Consider the following 21,249-nt stretch of genomic DNA (forward strand, 5'->3'; position numbering starts at 1 on the left):
TCCTTGCCCATAAGGAGTGCTCCACAAAGTCTCACCGTCCTTGCCCATAAGGAGCACTCCGGCTTTGCTTCTTCCAAGAAGTCCTTTGGGCAGCTCGTGCCACTGTCAATATTTTGCGCCAGCCCCAAAGTTCCTCTTCAGTGGTCCTCACTCAGGGCCACCTTTCACATGCATCTGAGGTCGTCGAAAATATCCTGGCTTCGGTCAAGGGCGCACCTTGGTCCTCAAAGTAACATCACTGCTTTTTCAGACTCTAATGAGGTCTTGTGCAGCTGATTTAACTAATGTAATTAGGAGCATCCTCCCACTGCCCACCCCTGCCCAAAAAAACAAAACCCACTGCCATCGAGTTGACCCTGATTCACAGCAGCCCTTGTGTTTTAAATGTTTAAGAGTGGACTGAATCCATGTTTCTTTCCCTGCATGGAGAGCGCACACATCCAGGTGCTGCCTGGCAAGTGCGCAAAGGGAGCTTAGCAGTCCCAAGCCGTGACAGAACCTGGTGGGGAGGGGGGGATATTATGTGACTCCCTTTTTGCTCCTGCTCAGAGCAGCCTTGGCCAAATGTTTAGGGAAAGGACCTAAGTCCTCTCCCCCACGTTGACCCTGCCTGCAAAGTATAATAACAATCCCAGAGGGATCCTAGGGAATTGAGTAAGAAAATAGAATCAGGTGAAGTGTCTTGGAACCCTGTGAAGCAGGGTACAAGCACAAGGCAGCTACATTGTTCCTGCAAAGCCCAGGCTGCTGAGCTGGGCAAGCAGTTCTTTCAATGCAACAATAATTCCCTATATGGCTTCTAAGCCACATGAGCCTAAAGACAACTACTTGGGGTGCCCTCTGGGAAACAGTGTCTACTCTAGGCGTCTCTGTACACAACTGCCCCCAGAGTTACAAGTTTTCTTAAGCAGTCTTGTGGCAGTGTGGCCTAATGTAATTATGGCTAATTGCTCCATTTCATTTACTTATATAAATAGCAATACATCTGCTTATGTTTGTGCATAATTCAGTACTGCGATCTGACTAGGTATACAATAATTGCATGGAGGATATTTATAGCTCTATAAATCCAAGAAGGCACCTATAAACATGATGAATTTCATTTCACGGGCTTTGAGGTAATTTAGACCCTAATCTTAGCCCATTCCAGAACATGTAAAATGTCCATTTCACAGAAGCACAGGTGGTAAAAGGGCCGGGTTCTTGGACTCTCATTTCTGGATACATCAGTACCATTGCAAGTGAAGCCTGCTCTTGACCCAGACTTCCCAGAGTCAGTGAAAACTGACTCTGTTGCCCTGAACTGGGAGCACCTGGTCTTCTATGGCTCCCTGGATGGGGCGTCAGGGATTGACAGTGATGATAGGCTGGACCACTAGTCACTGCCTCTAGCTCTCAAGCAACAGAGCAGGGGCGTCTGGTTCAGGGGACTTCTCCATAGGCTTCTGATGTGAGTTCCAGTGTGGAAATCAGGTCAAACACAGAACAGGTGACTGTTTCTTCCCAAACAATACAGGTAAGCCCCTGCAATTCCTCTTCCCTGAAATGCTGTCCCAAGAAGAGTCCCACTGGCATGGAATCAGTTCAGCTCAGGCCCCCACAGGCTCTCCAGGGCTGAGCCCTTCACCAGGCTCCAGTGATGTCAGACTGCTGACACCAGAGGCTGCAGCCAAGGAGTCAGAACCATTTCACGCCCGGTGGACCAAATTCTCCTTGGTGATGAAAGCACCGGGCTTATGGCTCAGACAGCCCTGGATCCAATTCACGGCTCTCACCTGCAAACATGGTGGCCCTAGGTGAGTTCTGTAACCGGTCCACCTATAAAGTGGGGAGTGAGCACAACCGTCTTCCAGGCTGGGTGGCTGCAGTTTCAAAGACCATGGTGGTAGAAGACCGGCTCCTGGGAGGCTTCAACGGACAGCAGTGCTAATTACTATGTGTGCTGTCTTTCTGCAGAACGTCGTCAGACTGTCTGAAGCTTAATGGCTGCTAGGTTGGGGGCAAGGGGATCTAAAACAGATGCTAGTTTCGAGGCCCACCAAGCCTCACTCACTCGACATGGCCCCTGGGTCCTATGCAAACAGTTCACATGCTCAAATGCTAACCAAGAGGCTGGAAGTCCAAGTCCACCTGAACGTGCCTCAGAAGAAAGGCCTGGTGGTGTATCTCTAAAAAGCCAGCCATTGAGAGCCCGGGGAGACTCGTGCTACCCGGAGTTCGCTCGAGGATGAGGCTGTGTTTGGCGGTGGTGGAGCTGTCTTTCCTGGCAGTAGCTCGGGAAAAATGGGGGGGCTCAGCTGAGATTGGATCCACCAAACATGGCCACCCAGTGAATTGACTCATCGTGATCCGGAAGGGCAGGCTAGAACTCTCCCTGTGGGTTTCGGAGACAGTAATTGTGTGTGGGAGTAGAAAGCCTTGTCTTTCTGAGCGACTGGTGGTTTCGAACTGCCATCCTTGAGGTCAGCAGCCCAGCTTGTAACCACTATGTCACCAGGGCTCCTTGGGAAACTGGGGATGGGAAATTCTCCACCCACTGAGGGAGCTCACAAATGTTTCTCTCCCGCAGCCAGCGAAGTAAATCCCAGTGCCCACACACATTCGGTCCTGAATTCAGGAGACTGGAAACCTATATCAAGGCTTTCAAATCTCATGCACCAAAATTAGTGGGATACTTCAAATCAATGTCAGTCTTTAAAATGGGGTACAGCTGTGGGCATCGGGACTGACAGATAAATGCTGAATGGTTTTTATGGTTTGGGGGGGAGGGGTCATTTGTTTCTTTTTTGTCTAAGCTCCTAGCTTTTCAGAAGGAAATTTGGGTGCTTTGAAAATCACTGTGACAGTAAAACAAAAGAAAATACATTTTTTTCCTTTATAATTTTACTCTATACTGTGCCATTTTTTTTCCCTTTTTCTTTAAAGATGTTGGCCCTTGCCTTTATAATAAAGCAAGGGCCTTCCTCTGTGTTCTAGTGCCACCTACTGGCTATAGGCAGTAGTACAGTCTGCTTCCTTCTGCGATTACAGATATGGCAGGGGCAGGGGGGTGGAATAAAAACAAGACTTCTGTCAATTACTGTGGTTGGGGTGCCAAGTGGGACCAAGCAGCCTGTCCAGGGCATGTTAAGAGAGGTGACAAGACATGAGTGGAAGTTCCTGTGCTGATTTACTAGCACGTGAAGGGCTCTGATCTTCAAGATGAATATCATAGGATCTCAAATATTCCCATCACATTTGAGGCTGAGAAGCTAAACCTCAAACGCTATGGAAATGAGCAGGAGAGGTCTAACTGGTTCATTGGTTGCTGAAGAGTGGAGACATTTAGTAGTCCTGGCAGTAGTATGAGCCTGGGGTCTGGAGCCCGGCTGTTGGGACACAATGCACACTGTGCTGGTTCCTGGAGGTATGAAGGCGGGCGCGCTGCGTGGCTGGGCTTCAGTGGCCTCATCGGTAGACCAGGCATCATTCCAGGGCCGCCTCCCAGAGCTGCTGTCCCCAGAACTGAGGTCCCCAAACAACACCTGCCCTTTTACACAGCATCTGGAACAGGCTGACCCTTGGTCAATGGTGGCTGTCATTGTCTCTGTCCCAGGAGAGGAAGCAGCCCAATGTGTTGGGAAGCGTTCCACAGGCCTGCCCCAAAGACCTGCTCCCGGGTGTCAGTCTGTCCTGGACCTGCTATGACCCTGAGATGAGGCACTTCACCTTGGGGAGCCACCCCCCTCCGCCCCATCTTTGTCTGCCTGTGAAAGACAAAAGGAACGCCCACCTAGTCAACTCCCGGGGCTCACACACAGGCCCACACCTCGATCGATCGCGTGCCCCCGCACGTACAAAGCTCCCAGTGCACCCCGCAGCGTGCAGTCCTTACGGTTAAGATGGTTGGGGTGACAAACGCCCAGCAGACTTTCCAGAAGACGTTGGGCTGGAATCCGATCATCATCTCTATATCTTCACAGAATCGTTGCAAGCCTGCAGACAGACCAGCAGAAGCCACGAGTGAGGAGCGATGGTCGGGGTGAGGTGGGGCTGGGGCTAGGGTGTCTCCCACAAACCCCACCGGCTGGAGACGATCCCAGCCTGGTGTGTTGGGAACCATCAGAGAACTGACATATTGAACATTTACAAAGAGACATGAACTGCTCTCTGCCGTGAGACTCAAAATTGTCATCGCATGGCGACCTCACAAGAGCACAAGTTTCAGTCAGGCCCGGATTCCTCCGCACCGCCAAGGCCTGCCATGTTCACGCGGGTGGCACTGGCAAACCCAATTCAGCAGACTGTGGTCACTAAGCAGAGTGCCTTCGGACATCCTGGTTGGGATTTAGAGGAAAAGTCCCTGCACATTGGTTTGTGTGCTCCACCCTCCCAAAGACCCTCTTGGAGCACGTCAGGCTACCCCTGCCCTTTGCAGGATGGGAACGGCAGGCAAAACCAGCATCATCCCATGGGCCCACACCTTCTTGGTTGAAACTTGACGTACTGCCCCCTCCCTTCTCCCCAATCAACTTAAGTAAAATAAAATGCAGACAAGAAGCTTCATCTAAGGACCCCACCGAGTCAACGCCCCGTGGGCCCTTAGGAAGGGAGCTTTGAAGCCACCCCGTGGGGAGCTGCCCACGGAGGAGTGCTTGGAGTCAAGGGGCTTCTTGCATCCTCCCTGGGCTTGCCGCCACGTGGCTGTCTCAGAACCGTGGGGCCCTGGAGCCCGGAAGGTCGCGGAGCTCATCAGTTCCGATGTGTGGCGCGGTGTTCTTGGCTAGAACACTCAGCATTCCTTCGTCCTCTGGGTCATTCGCTGAGAAGTGGGCACCCTGCAGGTCATGGGAGCTGAGGTTTTTGTCCTGCCCAAGGAGAATGATTCCCTAAGCAGCCTCCGGCCTTCTGGACCGTGGCCACAGGCTCCTCCTGGGCTCCGGCTCTCTGCGGCCTCTCCCCGTAGCCCCTGGGGGGCAAGTGAGTCGTCTTGGGATGCTCCTCTTCCAGGCTTCCCCTTGCCATGTGGTTCCCTTCCTCCATCTCCTTCCTGGACACCTCCCTACCTGCTCAGGGGCCTGCTCCCTGCTGCCTGGGGAAAAGTCAGATGTGACCAGCATTGACCACCACCTCTGAGGCAGAAAGCTCATGTCCGCTCTGTGAAGCCATGCTCCCGGGGATGTCCCACATCTTGATCTGAGTGTGGGCTACATGGGAACAGAGAGGCATTGAGCAGCACTCTTAAGCTAGGTGCTTGTTCTCCTAAGTAAAGGATTCTCCTTTTTAAAGTTGGGTATCCGCTCAAAAAAAAAAAAAAACCACCACTCGAATAACCACTTCTAAGCCAACGAGTCCTGGAACCTTTCTGTGGTCTCAGCGCCGTGCACAATGCAGACCCAGGGCAGCCAGCCTGCGTGACCACAAACCTCCAGCCACCACAGGGGATGCCTAGGGGGGGGGGGGGGGGGGGGGGAACGACGACCGTGTCACGAAGTAGTCACCAAAGGCAAATTTTCCTGATTCATCCTAAAACTTCTCAGGGTGCACCTGAGCTTCCTACTCTGCTTTAAGACGAATCTGCTTGTGGCCAACCACAATGTTGCTGCTGCGGCTGCAGTGACTGTTGGGAGGTGCCATGTGGACAGCAGAACCAACCCCTGGCCAGCCCGGCCCGGCCCCATCCTCACCATGGTTGTTCAATCGGAGCCCAGTGCTGCAGCCCCTGTCAACACATCTCACTGAAGGCCTTCCTCTTTTTCACTGCCCCTCAGCTTCACCAAGCTCGATGCAATTTGCTGGGGACAGGTCCCCCCCACCCCCCATACCATCTCCAACGCATGAAGCAAAGTCTCGTGGTGCCCGCTTCTCAGGAGCCTTCTGGCTTGTACGTCTATGACTGGTTGCTTCTGGCAGTCGGCAAGTGTGAAGAACACGACCCGGCTCTCCCTCTAGCTGGAGTGTGGCCTCAATGGAGACATTCCTGCCTTGCAGCCTTTTCTTGGCTCTCAGTGGGGACTCGGCCACATGCCTTCTTAGGACCCTCCTGGAGAGATCAGTTCAAGACCGCCAGGGGCTACAAGTCTCTTCCTGGTCTTCACCAGCAAGAGCTGTGTATTTTGAGGTGGTGACCCAGCCATCTCTGGACGTTTCCATGTCCTTTCATGTGGCTGAATGAGGTCTTCAAATGATAGCCCTGAGATCCTGAGCCCTCTGGACACACACGAGGGGAGAGAACCGAAGAAACAGAAGACAGAGCCGAGGCCTTCGAAGCACACCCCACACACAGGCCTCAAGTCTCAGGAGAAATCCCTTGCCCAGGTGCTCTTCTCTCCCAAACCATTCCCAAGGGATAGTGTCTCCAGTGGCTTGACTCGGGAAACTAGTCTTCAGAGGAGACTGGAGGACCACCTCCTACGGAGAGGAGGGGTTGCAGAGAGCTGGACCCAGAGCTTTCAGATGCGCAGATGATGTATGCCCAGTGTCCAGCAGAGACAGCTTGGCACAGGAGCGGAGTGGCCCTGGAGCTGAGAAGAAGGCTGGGGCTTCAGGGTCAACTCTGTCCTGGGCAAGCCCTCTTTTTCCCAGGGAATCCCAGCCTGAGGGCCATGGACAGGCTGGCCTCTGGCTCAGACTGCCTCTGGGCTCTATGACAGTTCTGATTGCTTTGCCAACATGTAGCTAGGCTGACGGACACAGCCAGGGCACCGGCTGGGAGTTGCCAAGCAGCCAGCTCCTCCCTGAGTCTGGCTCATTTCTGAGCAAGGCTTTCCAGCCAGTCATCCGCCCCCGCCCAGCCCCAGCCCTCGCTGGGCCCCGGCTCACGCTCAGAATCCCTCCAGGAGTTCCTCAGCAGGTCAAGGGCGCGTTACACTCGAGGCCTTTGATTGCATGACTTTCCCTGCCTGCTCTGTCCTTCCCACCCACCCGAAGCCCTGTGGCCTCCAAGACCTCTCTCGTGAGAAAGGAACTGTCTGGAGCCTGGCGCGTGTGCACGAGTTTGAGCCTGGCAGAGCTGATTGGCTAACAAAGTAGTCAGACCCCAGAAGGGATCAGAATGAATCAAACCCAAATTGGAATTGGCAGGAAAGCCGCCTGTGGCTACTGGAAGCTATGAGATTAGACTCCACAAAAGACTTGAGGGCTCAGACTCCCACCCCCCACCTCGCCAATGAACTCCATGCAACCAAACCATCTGAAATTGACTTCAACCGAACAATGACTCGCTTTCAGCCTGTGCAGCTTTGTAGCTTCTGTCTTGATAAGCCTCCCCTTGGCCTTGGTGTGAATGGCATCATCATCAGCGCTCATCTCCCTGCCGTGCAGCCAACACAGCCTTCCTGGGCGGACAAGCCGTGCAGGAAGTAGCCTGGGCCTCACGTTCCAAGAAGGGCAACACCCTTGCCTTAATGCTCTATGAAGTCTTCATCGTCTTTTAATAAGGCACCCCACATTTTCCTTTTCCACCGAGTCCCGCCAAGAGGTAGGTGGTCCCCAGGAGATACCAGACCCCTCGCTGCTTCACACATGCAGGTGCTGTGAGTTGCCATCTCGTCACATGACTCCTGCTGGCTCCACCAGCAGCAGCACGTGCCCAGCCCTGCGCTGCGTCGCGGTCTGCTTGAGCCCCATCCTGTGGCCAATGCTGTGTACTTCCAGTGCCGTCTGACCCAGCGGCTCCTCTTCCAGCTCTCTCTGCGCGGCACTATACTGCTGTGATCCCGAGCGTTTTCCTGGGGCTGATTTTCAGGAGCGGGTCACCACGTCTTTCCTCCTCATCGGTCTGCTTCGCCTGGATACTCGGCTGAAACCTGTCCGTCGTGGGGCACCCAGCTTCCATCCTCACGGCACACGAGAGCGACCGCAGCAAGACAGTTTAGGTGGGAGTGGGCTCTTCACACAGGATTTCGACATGATCCTCCCATCCTCCATCCAAAGCCTCCCCTGCCCAGCGCAGAGGTAACCCCTGCAGGCTGGCTCTGGGTTCCCTGCCTTTGGTGGCAACGAGCTCAGCTAACACGCCCTGAGCCTCAGTCTTTCTCTCTCACAAGCCACCCCTCCAGGTGTCCCCGACTCTTCTGGTCCTCCTTTCCTCTCTGAGAAGCGCAAGTACTCATCGAGGGCAGAGCTGCCGGGCTTAGCACGGACCTTCTTCGCAGTGTTGGAAGTGTGTCTGCTCTCCCGCAGCAGCGGGTGGGCAAGGTGATGATTTGCTGGCTGGTCCCAAGTGTAGAAAGAACCCACCCCCCCATCCCCCGGCCTCGGGGCATTGGGGCGCGCAGTGAGCAGGTAATGACCACTGGTCCATGGTGCCAGTTACCAATGAACTAGCATCTATTCCAACAGTTTACAGATGCCATGCCCTAAAAAGATGTGCAGCGATCCCAGCCAAGAGGAAAGGCGGGGGGAGGCGGGGGGGGGTGTCGTTTGGGGGAAATGCACACTTGAGTTTGCAGCTTCAAGGGGAGGTGATTTTCTTTCTATCGCTTGGTTTCTTTCATTCTTAAAAACCTGGATGGGTGCCTCCTGCAGGTGGGTAACAAGAACTGAAAGCAGATGTAACCCACCCAGGATGACTCTCACAACCCCCTCATAAGGACAGGGCAGAGGTGCTCTGAACAGAGGTATGACCCAGGAGCTTGGTGACTTTCGACACTGCAGTTTGAGTGGGACGTAAGGTAGAGTCTGCCAGTGAACCGTTCTCCTGCCTGGTGTCCACCAGCCAGAGGCCCAGCCCAGGCTCCCAGGGAAACACAAGCCTCTTTTCCACAGCGACTCTGCCGAGGGAACCATCTGTTACAGAGGAAGCTCCGGACAAGAGAAGGCTAGTGGATAGCCGCCAAAGTGGTCACCTGGGAAGGGCGGGTGGGAAGGGCGTGTTTGGGAAGCAGGGAAGGTTGATGGGCTGGGAAATCCGACAACGAAGAGGGGTGGTGGTGGGACGCCGTGACTAAGCCATCACCATGGAGGCCACTATCGTCCCCCTGGAGGAGGCCGAATTGGCCAGTGTGGTGTCCTCTCTTTATACCAGAGAGAGAGAGAGAGAGAGAGAGAGAGAGAGAGAGAGAGAGAGAGAGATCCTGCCCAAACTCAGGGTAGTCCGTTTTTAAACCTGGCTGCCTCAACCCCACTTCCACACCTCTGAGGAATACTGGCCCAATCAACTACCATCTTCTTCCACAAATAGCACACGCATGTAAACCACACACACGCACGTGCATGCACATAAGAGAGGGGGTTATGGTTTCTAAAAGTTCTGGCATAGCATGCCTATGCATACACCACACGTCTTTAGACATTTCTGGAAGCGAATGGCAACCTTATTTGGTCCTTTAGCCCCCCTTCCATGAATACCTTCATTATACAAATAGGATCTAAAGTGACATTTTCCGATGACCAGGCGGATGGGGCTGGCCCCTCGGGCTGGTGCTCGGGTCCTTAATTCTCCTGGCCGCACACACACCCCGGCACAGAGAGGTCACACGGCCTCACTTAGACAATGCGGGGCCCAGCTGGCCACAGTGACCTGAGCCATGGTCAGGAAGTCATGGGTCGAGTTTGGTATTACCCCCAAACCAAATCAAACGCCCTACCACCGAGTCGATGCTGACTCACAGCGACCCTAGAGGGCAGGCCAGAGTAGAACTGTCCCTGCGAGTTCCTGAGACCGTCATTCCTCACAGGAATAGAGAGCCTGTCTTTCTCCCTCAGACAGGCCGGTGGTTCGGAACTGCTGCCCTTGTTAGCAGCCCAATGCGTGGCCATGACAGCACCAGGGCTCCTTGGCATTACACACGCTTACACACACACACTTACACACACATACACACAGCACTACCACCACCACCACCACCACCACCCCACCCCCATATGGAAAATAAACAAGGGAAACAGCGTTGGCTCTAGGACAGTCCACAGACAAGCCTGTGAGCCGCCTGGCTCCTCACCATGTCCGTGTCCAGGTAGCCCTCCGGAGACGGCTACCGTGGGGCGGCCACAGCCTGGGTCCTCTGACGTGAAGCCGGGCGGAAGGACAACAAGGGAGAGGGTATGGTCACACACTGCCTGCTGTGGACCCACCAAGTGGCCAGTTGGACCCACATTGTCCAAGCGAGGGATTTACAACCTCTCAGAGCCGGCGGCCCTCACCACTAGCTTGGGGCATCTGTTCTGGCAGGAGACACGGACTTGAACGCCAGTCCCCCTCCCCACCCCCGACGCCTGTGCCTGATAGCACGCAGCTGCACGCGCTGCCCTTGCCCATCCCAGCAGCTTCGCTGGCTCAAGTGCGCAGACTCCGCACCTCCTGGGCTGGGACCGAACTCCCTGGTGAAGGCTGTCTCTGCGGCAGGAGAAGGCCGTGGGCGGAGCTGGGAAGGGGCTGCTTCCGGTACTCCGGGGCAGGCTGGTGAGGGGCTGCAGGCTGTCACGTCAACAGGCACCCAGCCTCGACATGAACTCCATTGGATTCCAATGGTTATTGCAATCAACAGCAATCAGCAACAGATAAACAATATGCTCATGAAAAGAAAGTGAGGGGAGGGGGAGGCGCTCATTATGCAAAAACGTATCACATGCGCATTGTTTGCATAACATACATACGGTGTTCCCATCTAATGATAAACCTTGAGAATTAGACTCATCCTATTTCAACCGACGGAGTGGTAGAATCCCGAGTCTAGACGTTATTGAAAGCGAGAAGGAAGGATCACTCTCGGCTTGATCGTATTAAAAATCCCACGGCCAGAAAGAGAAAGAAGGTACCACCTCAATCAGGTTCCCTGCCGTTCCTCACAGGTTTGCATCCAGCTGCCATCAGCTCATCCTGCACCGGTGTGAGGCTCGTCACCTCAATAAAGGTGGAACGCACACAGGTGCAGGCTGGTCTGTTCAGCTCGGACAATTCGGTTCGCTGCTTTCCAACAATTCGTGCCTGAGATTCGCATCTGAAAAATCCCTTCATCTAGAACAGTGGTTCTCAACCTTCCTAATGCCGCGACCCTTTCATACAGTTCCGCATGTGTGGTGACCACCCCCCCAACCATAAAATTATTTTCGTTGCTACTTCATAACTGTAATTTTGCTACTGTTATGAATCAGGCCACTCCTGTGAAAGGGTCGTTTGACACCCCCCCAAAAGGGGTCACGACCCACAGGTTGAGAACTGCTGATCTAGAAACAAACTATTAGTTCACACCCCACCTGAAATTGCAGAAGTTAAATTCAATCTGATTCTGGAGGCTGGCCAAGTCCCAGCACCTTTGCACACTGTGGGCTTTCCTGAGCGAGCCCAAGGAAGTTAGCAGAGCCCAAGGACTGAAGCACGTGGGTTTGAGCTTGTCTTCGGAAACCAGAGGTGTGCTAGCTGCTTTATTCAGGGCAGGGAGCCACGAGGTTCTTTCTCACAACCCACAGCAGCAGCTTCCTACTACTGTGCTGCTCTTGAACCACAGGAGCGGCTCTGCTAATAGGTCTTCTGTGCAGTTCTCAGTGCAGACACTGGTACCAGGGCGGCCATGAGATCGCTGTCTGCACTTGGACCAGTGCTGCAGAGGAAGGTCTTTCCTGACTTTGCCAACAGACCAGCTGGTGACCGCAGTGGCATCTGGGCCCATGAGAGGTAAATAGGGCTGGTAGGGCCAGTGAGGCTTCTCCTCGCCTCTCCATGGCCAGTACATTGGCATCTGGGCAAAAGGTTTCCACCACTCTCTGCTCAGGTAGATGTATGTCACTTGGAAGCTTTATCCTAACGCTGACAGCAGGTCTTCCAACAGAGCCTCACTGCAGGGACCTGGCTGTCTTAACGGCCAAAAGTGCTGGCTCTGATCCCATCAGGACAGCTGGCATGCCTGGCTCCTCTTGCCTAAAACACAGTTCTCCCTGCAGTGCAAATGTTACCACGGGCCACGACAAATTCCCCTTCCACCAGACCCAGAAAAGACAGCCGCATCTTCCTGTTTCTGAATATCCAAGCTTTATTTACATGGGAGGCTTCTTTTTCACATCTTGACTCCACCCCTCAAAAAAAAAACCTCACTGCCATCAGTCAAATAGGTGCTGACTCATAGCGACCGATAGGACAGGGTAGAACTGACCCTGTAAGTTTCTGAGACTGTAACTCTTTACCAGAGTTGAAAAGTCCCATCTTTCTTCCACAGAGCACCTGGTGGTTTCAAACTGCTGACCTTGCAGTTAGCAGCCCAAAATGTAACCACTACACCACCAGGGTTCCTCACCCCTGCCACTAAGCCCCTCCAGTCTCCAGTGTTGCTGAGCAACTATTAGGTGTGGTGCTAACGATTACATTAAAAGCAAGATGCTCATATCAAAGCTACCCGGAGTTAGGATGAGCTTTGCTGGGCCCCCAGCTTGAAGGGCAGAGCTCTGCAGACCGTGGGGCCCCAGACCCCTCTTCTTCAGGCTCCAGAGAGTGTGTCTGTCCCTCACTCAGATCCTGCATCCCTCTGTATTTACCTTGAACTGGCGGCATGTCGCCATCTCTTCGGGGGTTGAAATACAGTTAGTCTGAAGTGATGTTTTTCACCTTTTTCATATTTGTTATAGAAGACTTATAAATTTTAAAGGCAATGGCCATTGAATCAGCCTGTTCATGGTGACCTCATGTGTGTGAAAGTAAAACTGGGTTCCAAGTCATCAGGCCTTTCTTCTGAGGCACCTCTAGATGAATTGAACCTCCAACCTTTCCTTAGCAGCCACATGCATTAACCATTTGCACCATCCAGGGAGGGGACAAACTCTGAGCAAACCCACAATGCACAGAGAAGATGGGAGGGGCTTCACTCCAGTTAGGCACCCAGGGGCTGACTGACCAGTACATGCCAGAGGCCCAGACGATCACTGGAGACATCTCCAAGCACAGACACCTTCCAGGGAGGGGCCAGGAGGGCATCTGCAAGCTCCTCATTCCTGCTGTTCTGACGAGGGTCCCTCTGATTGTGGAGCGCAGGTTGCTATGGTGATTAGAGGATGGCTAAACTATTAGGGAGCCGGAAGTTTATTCCTGAGAAAAGCTGGGACTGAAATATTGGCCCCAGGCCCTCGTGATGCTGATAGAGGTTTCTGAGCATCTGTGAGCCAGGTGCTCTCCATTGCTATGACAGTCACCCCAACTATCCATGAAGACCCCCACCCCCACCCCGGCTCCTCTCCAGCTACAAGGGGACTGCAGACATCAAGGCACAAGGCAGTCCTCCCTTTGCCTGCCCCCCTTCCCCCAAAACACACACACACACACACACACACACACACACACACACACACAGAGCGTTAACTGCCCTGGAATGCAAAAGCGTCCCAGTTCCATCATCAGCCACCTTCCATGTCTCCCATCAGGATGGCAGGTGTCCAGGCAAGCTTGGATGTAAAGCTTTGTGCTTCCAGACTGGCTGCGCCTAAGTCCATGCCCTGCCCCTTACCGTACACATAGGAGATTCCCACAAGCTCAAAAATGGCGATGATAACGAGGGCGTAGGAGGCAGCGTAGGTGTCCACGAGCTGAAACATGTAGATTCCACCCTGAGGGGAAGAGAAACAAGACTCTAATGGGCAGGAAGTGGGCTCTCTCTCCCAGTGCTGGCGGCCAGTCCTTCCCTCCCTGAGGGCACTTGGGGACAAGCAGCTCCCCACCCAAGTCCTCACAGAAGTAACCTCCCTCAGGTGCAGCCTGCTCCCAGGAAGGGGGTCTTGGCATGTGAGCAAAGCAGTTTCCCGGAAAGACTCAGGGCAAAGGGGCAAGGATCAGTGCCTGGAGATGCGTGCGTGGGAGCAGACGGCGAGCCGGCTTCCTCGTGTGCTTTCAGCATCGGACAGACGATCGCTTCTATCCTTATGTCTGCACATGGTGGACCTGCATATGCCCTTCGCTGGTCTCTGGACTATCCTCCCCCCTCGACCCACATACTCACAGGTGTGTATGTGCCCACATGCACACACACAGACATTTGTACAAGATGCTCAGGACTGTAAGGAAATCAGGTTGGCAGTAGACCGTGGTATGTGATAAGGAATCACCTGGGAATTTGTCTGCGGGTACATGTGGATTTCCAGCACTGCATCTTCAGGAAGCAGGGCGCACCTGCCTCCTTGGTGCACGAAGACCACAGCTCAATTAGAAAGGTACTAGAAACACCACCCATAGCCAAGAGGGCAGTGGCCACATTGCCCTCTGCTGTCAGCATCCCTACTGACCCTGTGTTTTCTACAGGAAAATGACATCCATTTGGCTATTGGCTCTTTGGACATCAGCCACCCACTCTCCTTCCCAGCATCCCGTGGGCAGCAGGCCGCTCACCTGAGTGATCATTGGGAAGCCCATGATGAAGAAGCAAACGCAGCAGCCCAGCGTGAAGACCGGCTTGTGGGTGCGCAGGTACCTGGGGAACTCGTCCGAGATGGACGTCACGATGGTCTCGATGGTAGCAAACTGAAACGGGGCAGGAAGGGGCGCTCTGGGCCTGGACGCGTCCCTCCCGCCCCTCCAGGGACCATGGTATTTGCATGAGGCTTGGTTCGCGAAGGGCTCCATCCCCTTGATGGGTCCAAATGGTCTCAGGCGGGTGCCAGGGGAACCAGCCGGACGCGTGTGCTAGAGCCTGTGCTGCTCACGCCCGAGCCAGTACGCACACTCACCGCGCAGGCGCGCTACGCTCCACTCCGCTTTCCTGAGCTGCCCATTCCTCTCCGCCACTCACTTCTCATTTGATCTTCGACTTGAGGAAAAAGCCCTCTTTGCACCCAACTGCTAAACTCGGAGAGCTTGTCAGCCTGATTTGTAGTCGGATCAGGCCCCAGCCGTTTCCCTAAGACCAACTGCGCAGGAGTCCCCCTTCTGCCCCACAGAATTTTGCTCTGGCAAAAATGACACCAAGGTAGGAAACGGTTCACAAGCCACAACGGGGCAGGGAGGAAAAGAGCAGGTGAGAGCGGGGCGCCTGGGCACTGTCACCCGGGTCACCCTCAAACTTGAGAACTCTGGCCACCCCCTAGCCTGGACCCTGGGTCAGGGTACCTAGCCCCACCCCTCTGCCCCAGGCTGGGCCGGGGCCCGGAAGAGGTGGCCCTCGGTGGGAGTCAGGGGCAGGGCACAGCCAGGAGGGGGCTTACCATGGTGTCCAGTCCAAGAGTGAGGAGCATCAGGAAGAAGATGATGGCCCAGAAGGGAGAGAGGGGCAGCCTGGTTAGGGCTTCTGGATAAACCACAAAAGCAATGCCTGGCCCTGGGAGGAGCAAGACAGAGGTGAGGACAGGCAGCCCAGCTCAAGGCCCCCTCTTCCGGGAAGCCCTTGCAACATGCGGCCTCCCGCTGCTCGCTGTCCTTTGACTCAGCTCTGCCCGTTTCCCAACGAGGGCAAGTCAGAGGGAGGTTCGAAAACTGCCCAGGCGGACACTCGGGACCAATTGGACCTGACTTCAACGGTAGGCTGTATCCCCTGCAAACGGCACGGGAAGCCCCATCTTTGTCCTGGATGAGCTGGGGGGGGGAGGGGCACACAGAAATGCCATCCCAAGCAGTGACTGTCACCCGGAGCTGGCTGTGGCCCTCTGGAGGCACTGGGCAATGTTCAGCGACATTTGTACTTCTCACACCGGGGTGAGGTCGATACTGACATCTAGTGGGCATAGGCCAGGGATGCGGTGGCACATCCTGCACAAGCTGTGCAGGACAGTATCTGCGACCAGTGTCCATCGGACTGAGTGTGAGAAGCCGTACTGTGCAGGGTGCCGCAGGTGGGTCCTGGGGGTGTTCTCAGAGATGAAGCCGAAAGAGGCACCGAGACAAAGCAGGCACAGCATGGCATGATTCTCTTTCTTTGTCTGTTTGAGATGAACTTGTTAGGAAGACTGCAAGTCCATTTCTAGTTTGCCTTCCCTCCCTTTCGGTTGAGGGGTAGGGAATCTGCCGCGATTTTTTGTTTTGCTTTGTTTTTTGTTTTTAAAGAAACACACTGTCTATATTTAGCCCATCTCAAGAAATTAGTTCAGAGATCCTACCAAGCCCCCCCATATATGTGATTCTTTTTCTTCCCCCCCCATATCTCCTCCCTCCCCCTCAACAACCCATGCCTCCCCTCTCCCTGTCCCTGTCCCTGGCCTCCTCGTCGTCATCAAAGTCTTATCTGTTGGTGTATAAACCCCGTTCTTCTTCGTTGTTTTTTCCTGCTATCAATGGTGGCACTGAATAGCTCTCTTTGTAAGATTGGCTGAGTTTGCTAATAGTGCCATTATTTCTATTTATCCGCGTAGCACCCCTCCCGCCTCTTCACTCTTCTGGGAGAAGCGATTCACATAAAGCACCGCTACTGTAAACCAAAAGGAGCCCTGGTGGCATCGTGGTTATGGATGGACCGGCTAATTGTAAGGTTAGCAGTTCAAAACTACCAGCCGCTCCTCAGAAGACAGATAAAGCCTTTTCCTCCCGTAAAGAGTTATAGTTTGGAAACCCACAGGAGCAGTTCTACCCTGCCCAATGGGGACGTGCTCTAAGTTGGCATCAGTTAGACAGCAGTGAGTTTTGTGACCCTAAACCTAAAACCCAAACCAAGCACTGTGAACATGACTCCAATTCAAGGCAACCCGTGTGGTCTGAGGAGAACTGAGTTGTGGTCAGTGTTCTGGATGGACTTGAACTTCTAACCATTCAATCAGCAGCCAAGTTCATCAACCATTCACATCATCCAGGAACCTATCTACCATTTTAAAGATCTTGACCCAAAAAAAGAGACTCAGTGTCCCTGAATTGCAGGCCGGGAGAAAATAAGTCTCTACTGGCCCACAGGTCCTTCATCTGCGCAGCTTGGCAGTGAAGCATGGTGAAGGGGTCAAGAAAATTTGGGTTGTAAGGGTCAGACAGGTCTGCATCCCCACTCAGACTCTGTGACTGCGCTATCATGGCCCACTTACTTCATTTCTGTCCGTCTCCATTTGGCCCATCTATAAAATGGGCAGCCTCTGGCACTACCTCCAAGAATGCCCTGCCTCCTTTCATTAGGCCTTCAGGAGCTGACAATGTTTCCAAGCTCTGTGTAAGGTTTTCAGCAGCTGGAAGCTTTGGGTGACCCTCCCAGCATCCCAGCCACACACACGCCTCTACCGCATGAAAAGCTGACAATGGGCAGCAACGGGCTCGGGCACAGGAATAACTGAGGCTGCGCAGGACCGGGTAGTGTTCCCTTCTGTTGTGCATGCAGTCGCTATGGGTCGAACCCCCTGGACAGCATCTAACAACACCAAATGGGGACGTCGGTAGCACCCTTCAAAGCAGTAACGAGGAGCAAATGAAGCGCTGAGTCCTGTGCTTCACACATCCTGAGTGCTCACAAAATACTGACTATAAACGCAAGTGAGCACGGAGCTCTGAAGTCAAGGTTCTGGATTAGGCTTTCCCACAAATACTACATGTTGTCTTTTTCGGGGGGGTGTGGGTGGCCGACAGTTTCTTCCGCTACTCGAAAGCCCTGGCAGGGGTTCTGACTGGCTTCATGACCTCGCTGGGAAGCTGGCTGTAGCCGTATAGCTCATGACTCAGCTGAGTGACGGTCATTGCAATGATTCGGAAGTCTAACGCAAGGAGACACAGGTGCAGGTGCCACGGAAGTAATCCACGCCTGTGGGTCTGGAAGGAGCAATCAGGGCATCTGGAAGTCCTTTCTCACTTTAAACAGAGCCACGCTTTTCAAAACTGGAGTTTATCGATTTGTGAGTTCCTAACATTGGCGTGGGCCTCAGGGTATTTAAAATATTACGCCTGGCATGCCTAAGATCCCAGAGCTTTTTGCATTTAGTGAAGGCTTTCCTGTGTGAACCATAAAGGAAAAGTCTGTATTAAACCACAGCTCGAAGCAGGGCTCTGCGGCAGTCACCGAGGAAGCCGCTTCCAGGCTCTGATGACAGTTGGCCCATAAAGTCGACAAGAAAGGCCACTGTTGGGGTCCTCTGCGGCTCACTTTAATAGACACCTATCCTTTGGGCTTTGCTGCATTTTTAGGAGGGGAAGTGATTTCGAAATATTAGGCCCGGTTCCATTTCAGCTGCTTCCAATGAAGTTCCCAGGGGAAGGCATGATTTCCCAGCTACATTGCAGCCAAGCCCGCTTATCGAAGGCAGCTGCAGAGCAGGCTCGTCTGGTGGACAATATTGTGGGGTTGGAAAACACCGGTAGGGGTTCTGTAGAGTTCCGGGTTTTGTTGCTGCTGCTGTTTTCTTTTCTCCAAAGATGACTTGCCGAAGGCAGCGCTGGGCTGGGCTGGACGCCAAAGTCCATGTGGTATACCCATCCGCTCCCACAAGGAGGCAGTACACCTAATGGTTGGTGTGCAGGTTAGGAAACCACAGCTCAGAAGAAGACGGACTCTGACGCCTACTAGCCGCGGGACCTCAGGCAAGTCACTTGTGCCCTCTGATCCTTACCCATTCTGTGGCAATAATAGTAGGGTTGCTGTGAAAAATAAGCTCACTGACATAGGAAAAGGTTTAGAAGCTGGACACAGTAAGAACTCAGTAAGATGTCACTGTTCTTAGCGGCCCTGGGTGGCTCATGGATGCTCCAGACACAGCAGAAGGCGGTGTTGCTCAGCCCCCCATCACCCTCATGACAGTCAGGATGCTTCAGCACATTGCTTTGGCTGCCCCAGCCTCTTCCTGGAGGGCTCCTCTTACAGCAATAGGCGGGACAGTGTCCTGTTGGGATCCATTGGGTTCCACGAGCTGCTTTTAGGAAATAGATCACCAGGCCTTTCTTCCTCGGTCGGTCTGAATCTGGAAGCTCCACTAACACCTGTCCACCATAGATGACCCTGCTGGTATTTGAAATAGAGTGGCAAAGCCTACAGCATTGTCACAACATGCAGGCCACCATCGTGCAGCAAGATGACAGATGGGTAGTGGCCAGAGAACAGGGACATAAACATATTATTCTTCCTATAAGAGGAAGCCAACGGGCTGTAATGTCAGCAGCTTGGACAGTGGGAGCCTCCTATGTCTTGTTGTCTTTGAGGACACCAGTCAAATGAAAGGTCGGAACTGCCCTGTGGGGGTTTCTGGGAGTGGATCACCAGGTCTTTGTCCTCCGGAACAGCTGGTGGGTTCAGACCCACCACCTTTCAGTTAGCAGCCAAGGGCTGAACCTTCATTGTCCCATGAGCGTTCCTTTCTTGTATCTGAGAGCCACAAAAGCTCAACAAGGAATCACTGAGGCCCGCCCATGGCACACACGGGGCAGCCGCAGTGCCTGCAGGCTGGTCACAAAGGTGTGGGAAACTGACACTGAGGGAAATATGACGAGGATTATATTCCCTCACTTTTAACAGAGAGAATCTGGAAAGCTAGTATTCCACGGTAGAAAGCCACCACTTTGGGTATGTTAGAGGTAAAGTCCAAGTACATTATCCTGCTTTAAATACATTCCCACAGATTCTCCCCTAACAGCTATGCTGCCTTAAAGTGAGCACATGGGTGATTCTCTCTCCCTGTAGAAGCAAACATTCTTTTTATCTCCTCCTGCAGTGGCACCCATTCCCCCCTCACCTTGCCTTCCTCCAATGCAGGTATTAGGTTTCCTCACCTGTGAGCTCAGGGACTTGACTGTGGTTACCACCCACCTTGTGAGGTATGTAACTACTGAATATGCATGTATTATGGCTGCCTATAAATGTCCCAAGACAGTAAAGACTCCCTCTCTCTGCACAGACTTGGCTGCTGAGATCATGGACATCCGGAGGAGAGCATGCTACCATAAAATGTGTCTGACGCCTTTATTTTATCCTCTCTCCTATCGCTCCTATTCTCTATGACTATACTATCATCTTTATATATTATTGCTGTACAGTTGCACCTATGGACCCCCAATCTTGTTAGAGGCTGGTTACTCTAACACAAAGGAAATGCTGGACTCTCAGAACGCATGCTTCTGCAGGCCTGTGCCTCCCAGCAGAGAAGTGGGAACCTCAGGGGCTGACAAATGAGTGGATGTTAGTGGGAGTTTGTGAGCGTTCATTTGGATCGGTAGGGTCTCCGACTCCTGGATAAGGGAACCAGCAGTAATCCATATAGGGCCGGGTCACCTCCACCCGGGACTCTGACAGCACATGCCCCACACATGTCCATCTCCCCTGGTCCCAACCTCGTCTTTTACAGAGCATCTGTGGCAGTTACATAATATCCTGTCAACTTGCGTGAATGGGTGGGGTCTAGCCTGTCAATCAGCCAATGAGGCCTCTGTATGGGCATGGCCTTCTCCTGAGGATTCTGAGAACTCCTGTCTTCCTCCCTGGAGGCAGGACACACTCTCTCCCTGTGCAACATTCCTGTTACCAAGCCACATGGAGCTACACTGAAGGAGCCAGAGCCCTGGAGCTGGAAGAGCCACATGGAGACCCATGCCAGGGCTGAGATGCTTCCACAAGAATTTCTACCTACTGGCCTGTGATCTTCCTGCATTCGGCATCATTGCATGTGTTGTGTGAGTCTGAATAGGAATTTATATAGACTGGTCTTTGACATATGGGCTAATATCAGACTCAAACACTTGCTCTAGACTGGGCTGGGATATCTCCTTAATATACAATTACTCTTTTATATAAAGCTCTTTCTTATACACAAATGAGTGTCTATGAATGTGTTTATCTAGTCGTCCTGGACTGACACAGCATCTCCGTAGGTATTTGGTCACTGAAGCTCTTTCTGATGGGAGAGCAGAGGAACGGAGGGGTCTGTGCGCTCACACTGCCCGGCAAGGAAGAGGGTGGGCTCTCATTTCTGATGGGAGAGCAGAGGAACGGAGGGGTCTGTGCGCTCACACTGCCCGGCAAGGAAGAGGGTGGGCTCTCAGCGGTGCCTCTGTGATAGACAAGCCTGCCTGGATGTCCCACTTCAGATGGTGAGAGACTTCGGGGAGGAAGGGTTATTTTCTGTGGGGAGTGCTGCTGAATGTCCTGGCCCTGCAGTTAAAAAACGACCAGGTGTTACAGACGCATCGGTTAGAGCCTCCAAGAGCTCCTTCCCCTCCTGAAAATCAGAGGTGACAAGCACCTGGGAAGGGGAAGTGAGAGGAAAACACAGGCTGCTTTTTTCAAACAAGAAAACCCTACTTGAAATCCTATTTGAATCCTATTTGAGTTTCAGGGGCAGGACCCCACCCCCAGCCCCTTCAAGGGGCAGGAAGGAGCCCAGATGGCCCCATGTCTGTGTCAGCTCAGCCAGTGTTCACGAGGAGCCCAGTAATGTCACAAAAATAGCAGACTGCCTCAGACCTGCTAG

General features: G+C 53.3%; 1 protein-coding gene across 1 annotated transcript in view; it reads right to left on the reverse strand.

The window, feature by feature from the left end:
- The window catches only part of SLC6A5 (solute carrier family 6 member 5), a 68,979-nt gene that overhangs the window by 7,755 nt on the left and 39,975 nt on the right, over positions 1–21,249 (reverse strand). Inside the window, exons 11-14 of the mRNA XM_004711600.4 lie at positions 15,100–15,212; positions 14,288–14,419; positions 13,413–13,512; positions 3,875–3,975 (exon numbers count right to left, since the gene is read on the reverse strand). Coding sequence (XP_004711657.1) covers positions 3,875–3,975; positions 13,413–13,512; positions 14,288–14,419; positions 15,100–15,212 — 446 coding nt within the window. The remainder of the gene's footprint in view (positions 1–3,874; positions 3,976–13,412; positions 13,513–14,287; positions 14,420–15,099; positions 15,213–21,249) is intronic.

This window comes from Echinops telfairi, unplaced genomic scaffold, assembly GCF_000313985.2.
Source record: "Echinops telfairi isolate 266 unplaced genomic scaffold, ASM31398v2 ScPeMD7_60;HRSCAF=208, whole genome shotgun sequence".
NCBI lineage: Eukaryota > Metazoa > Chordata > Mammalia > Afrosoricida > Tenrecidae > Echinops > Echinops telfairi.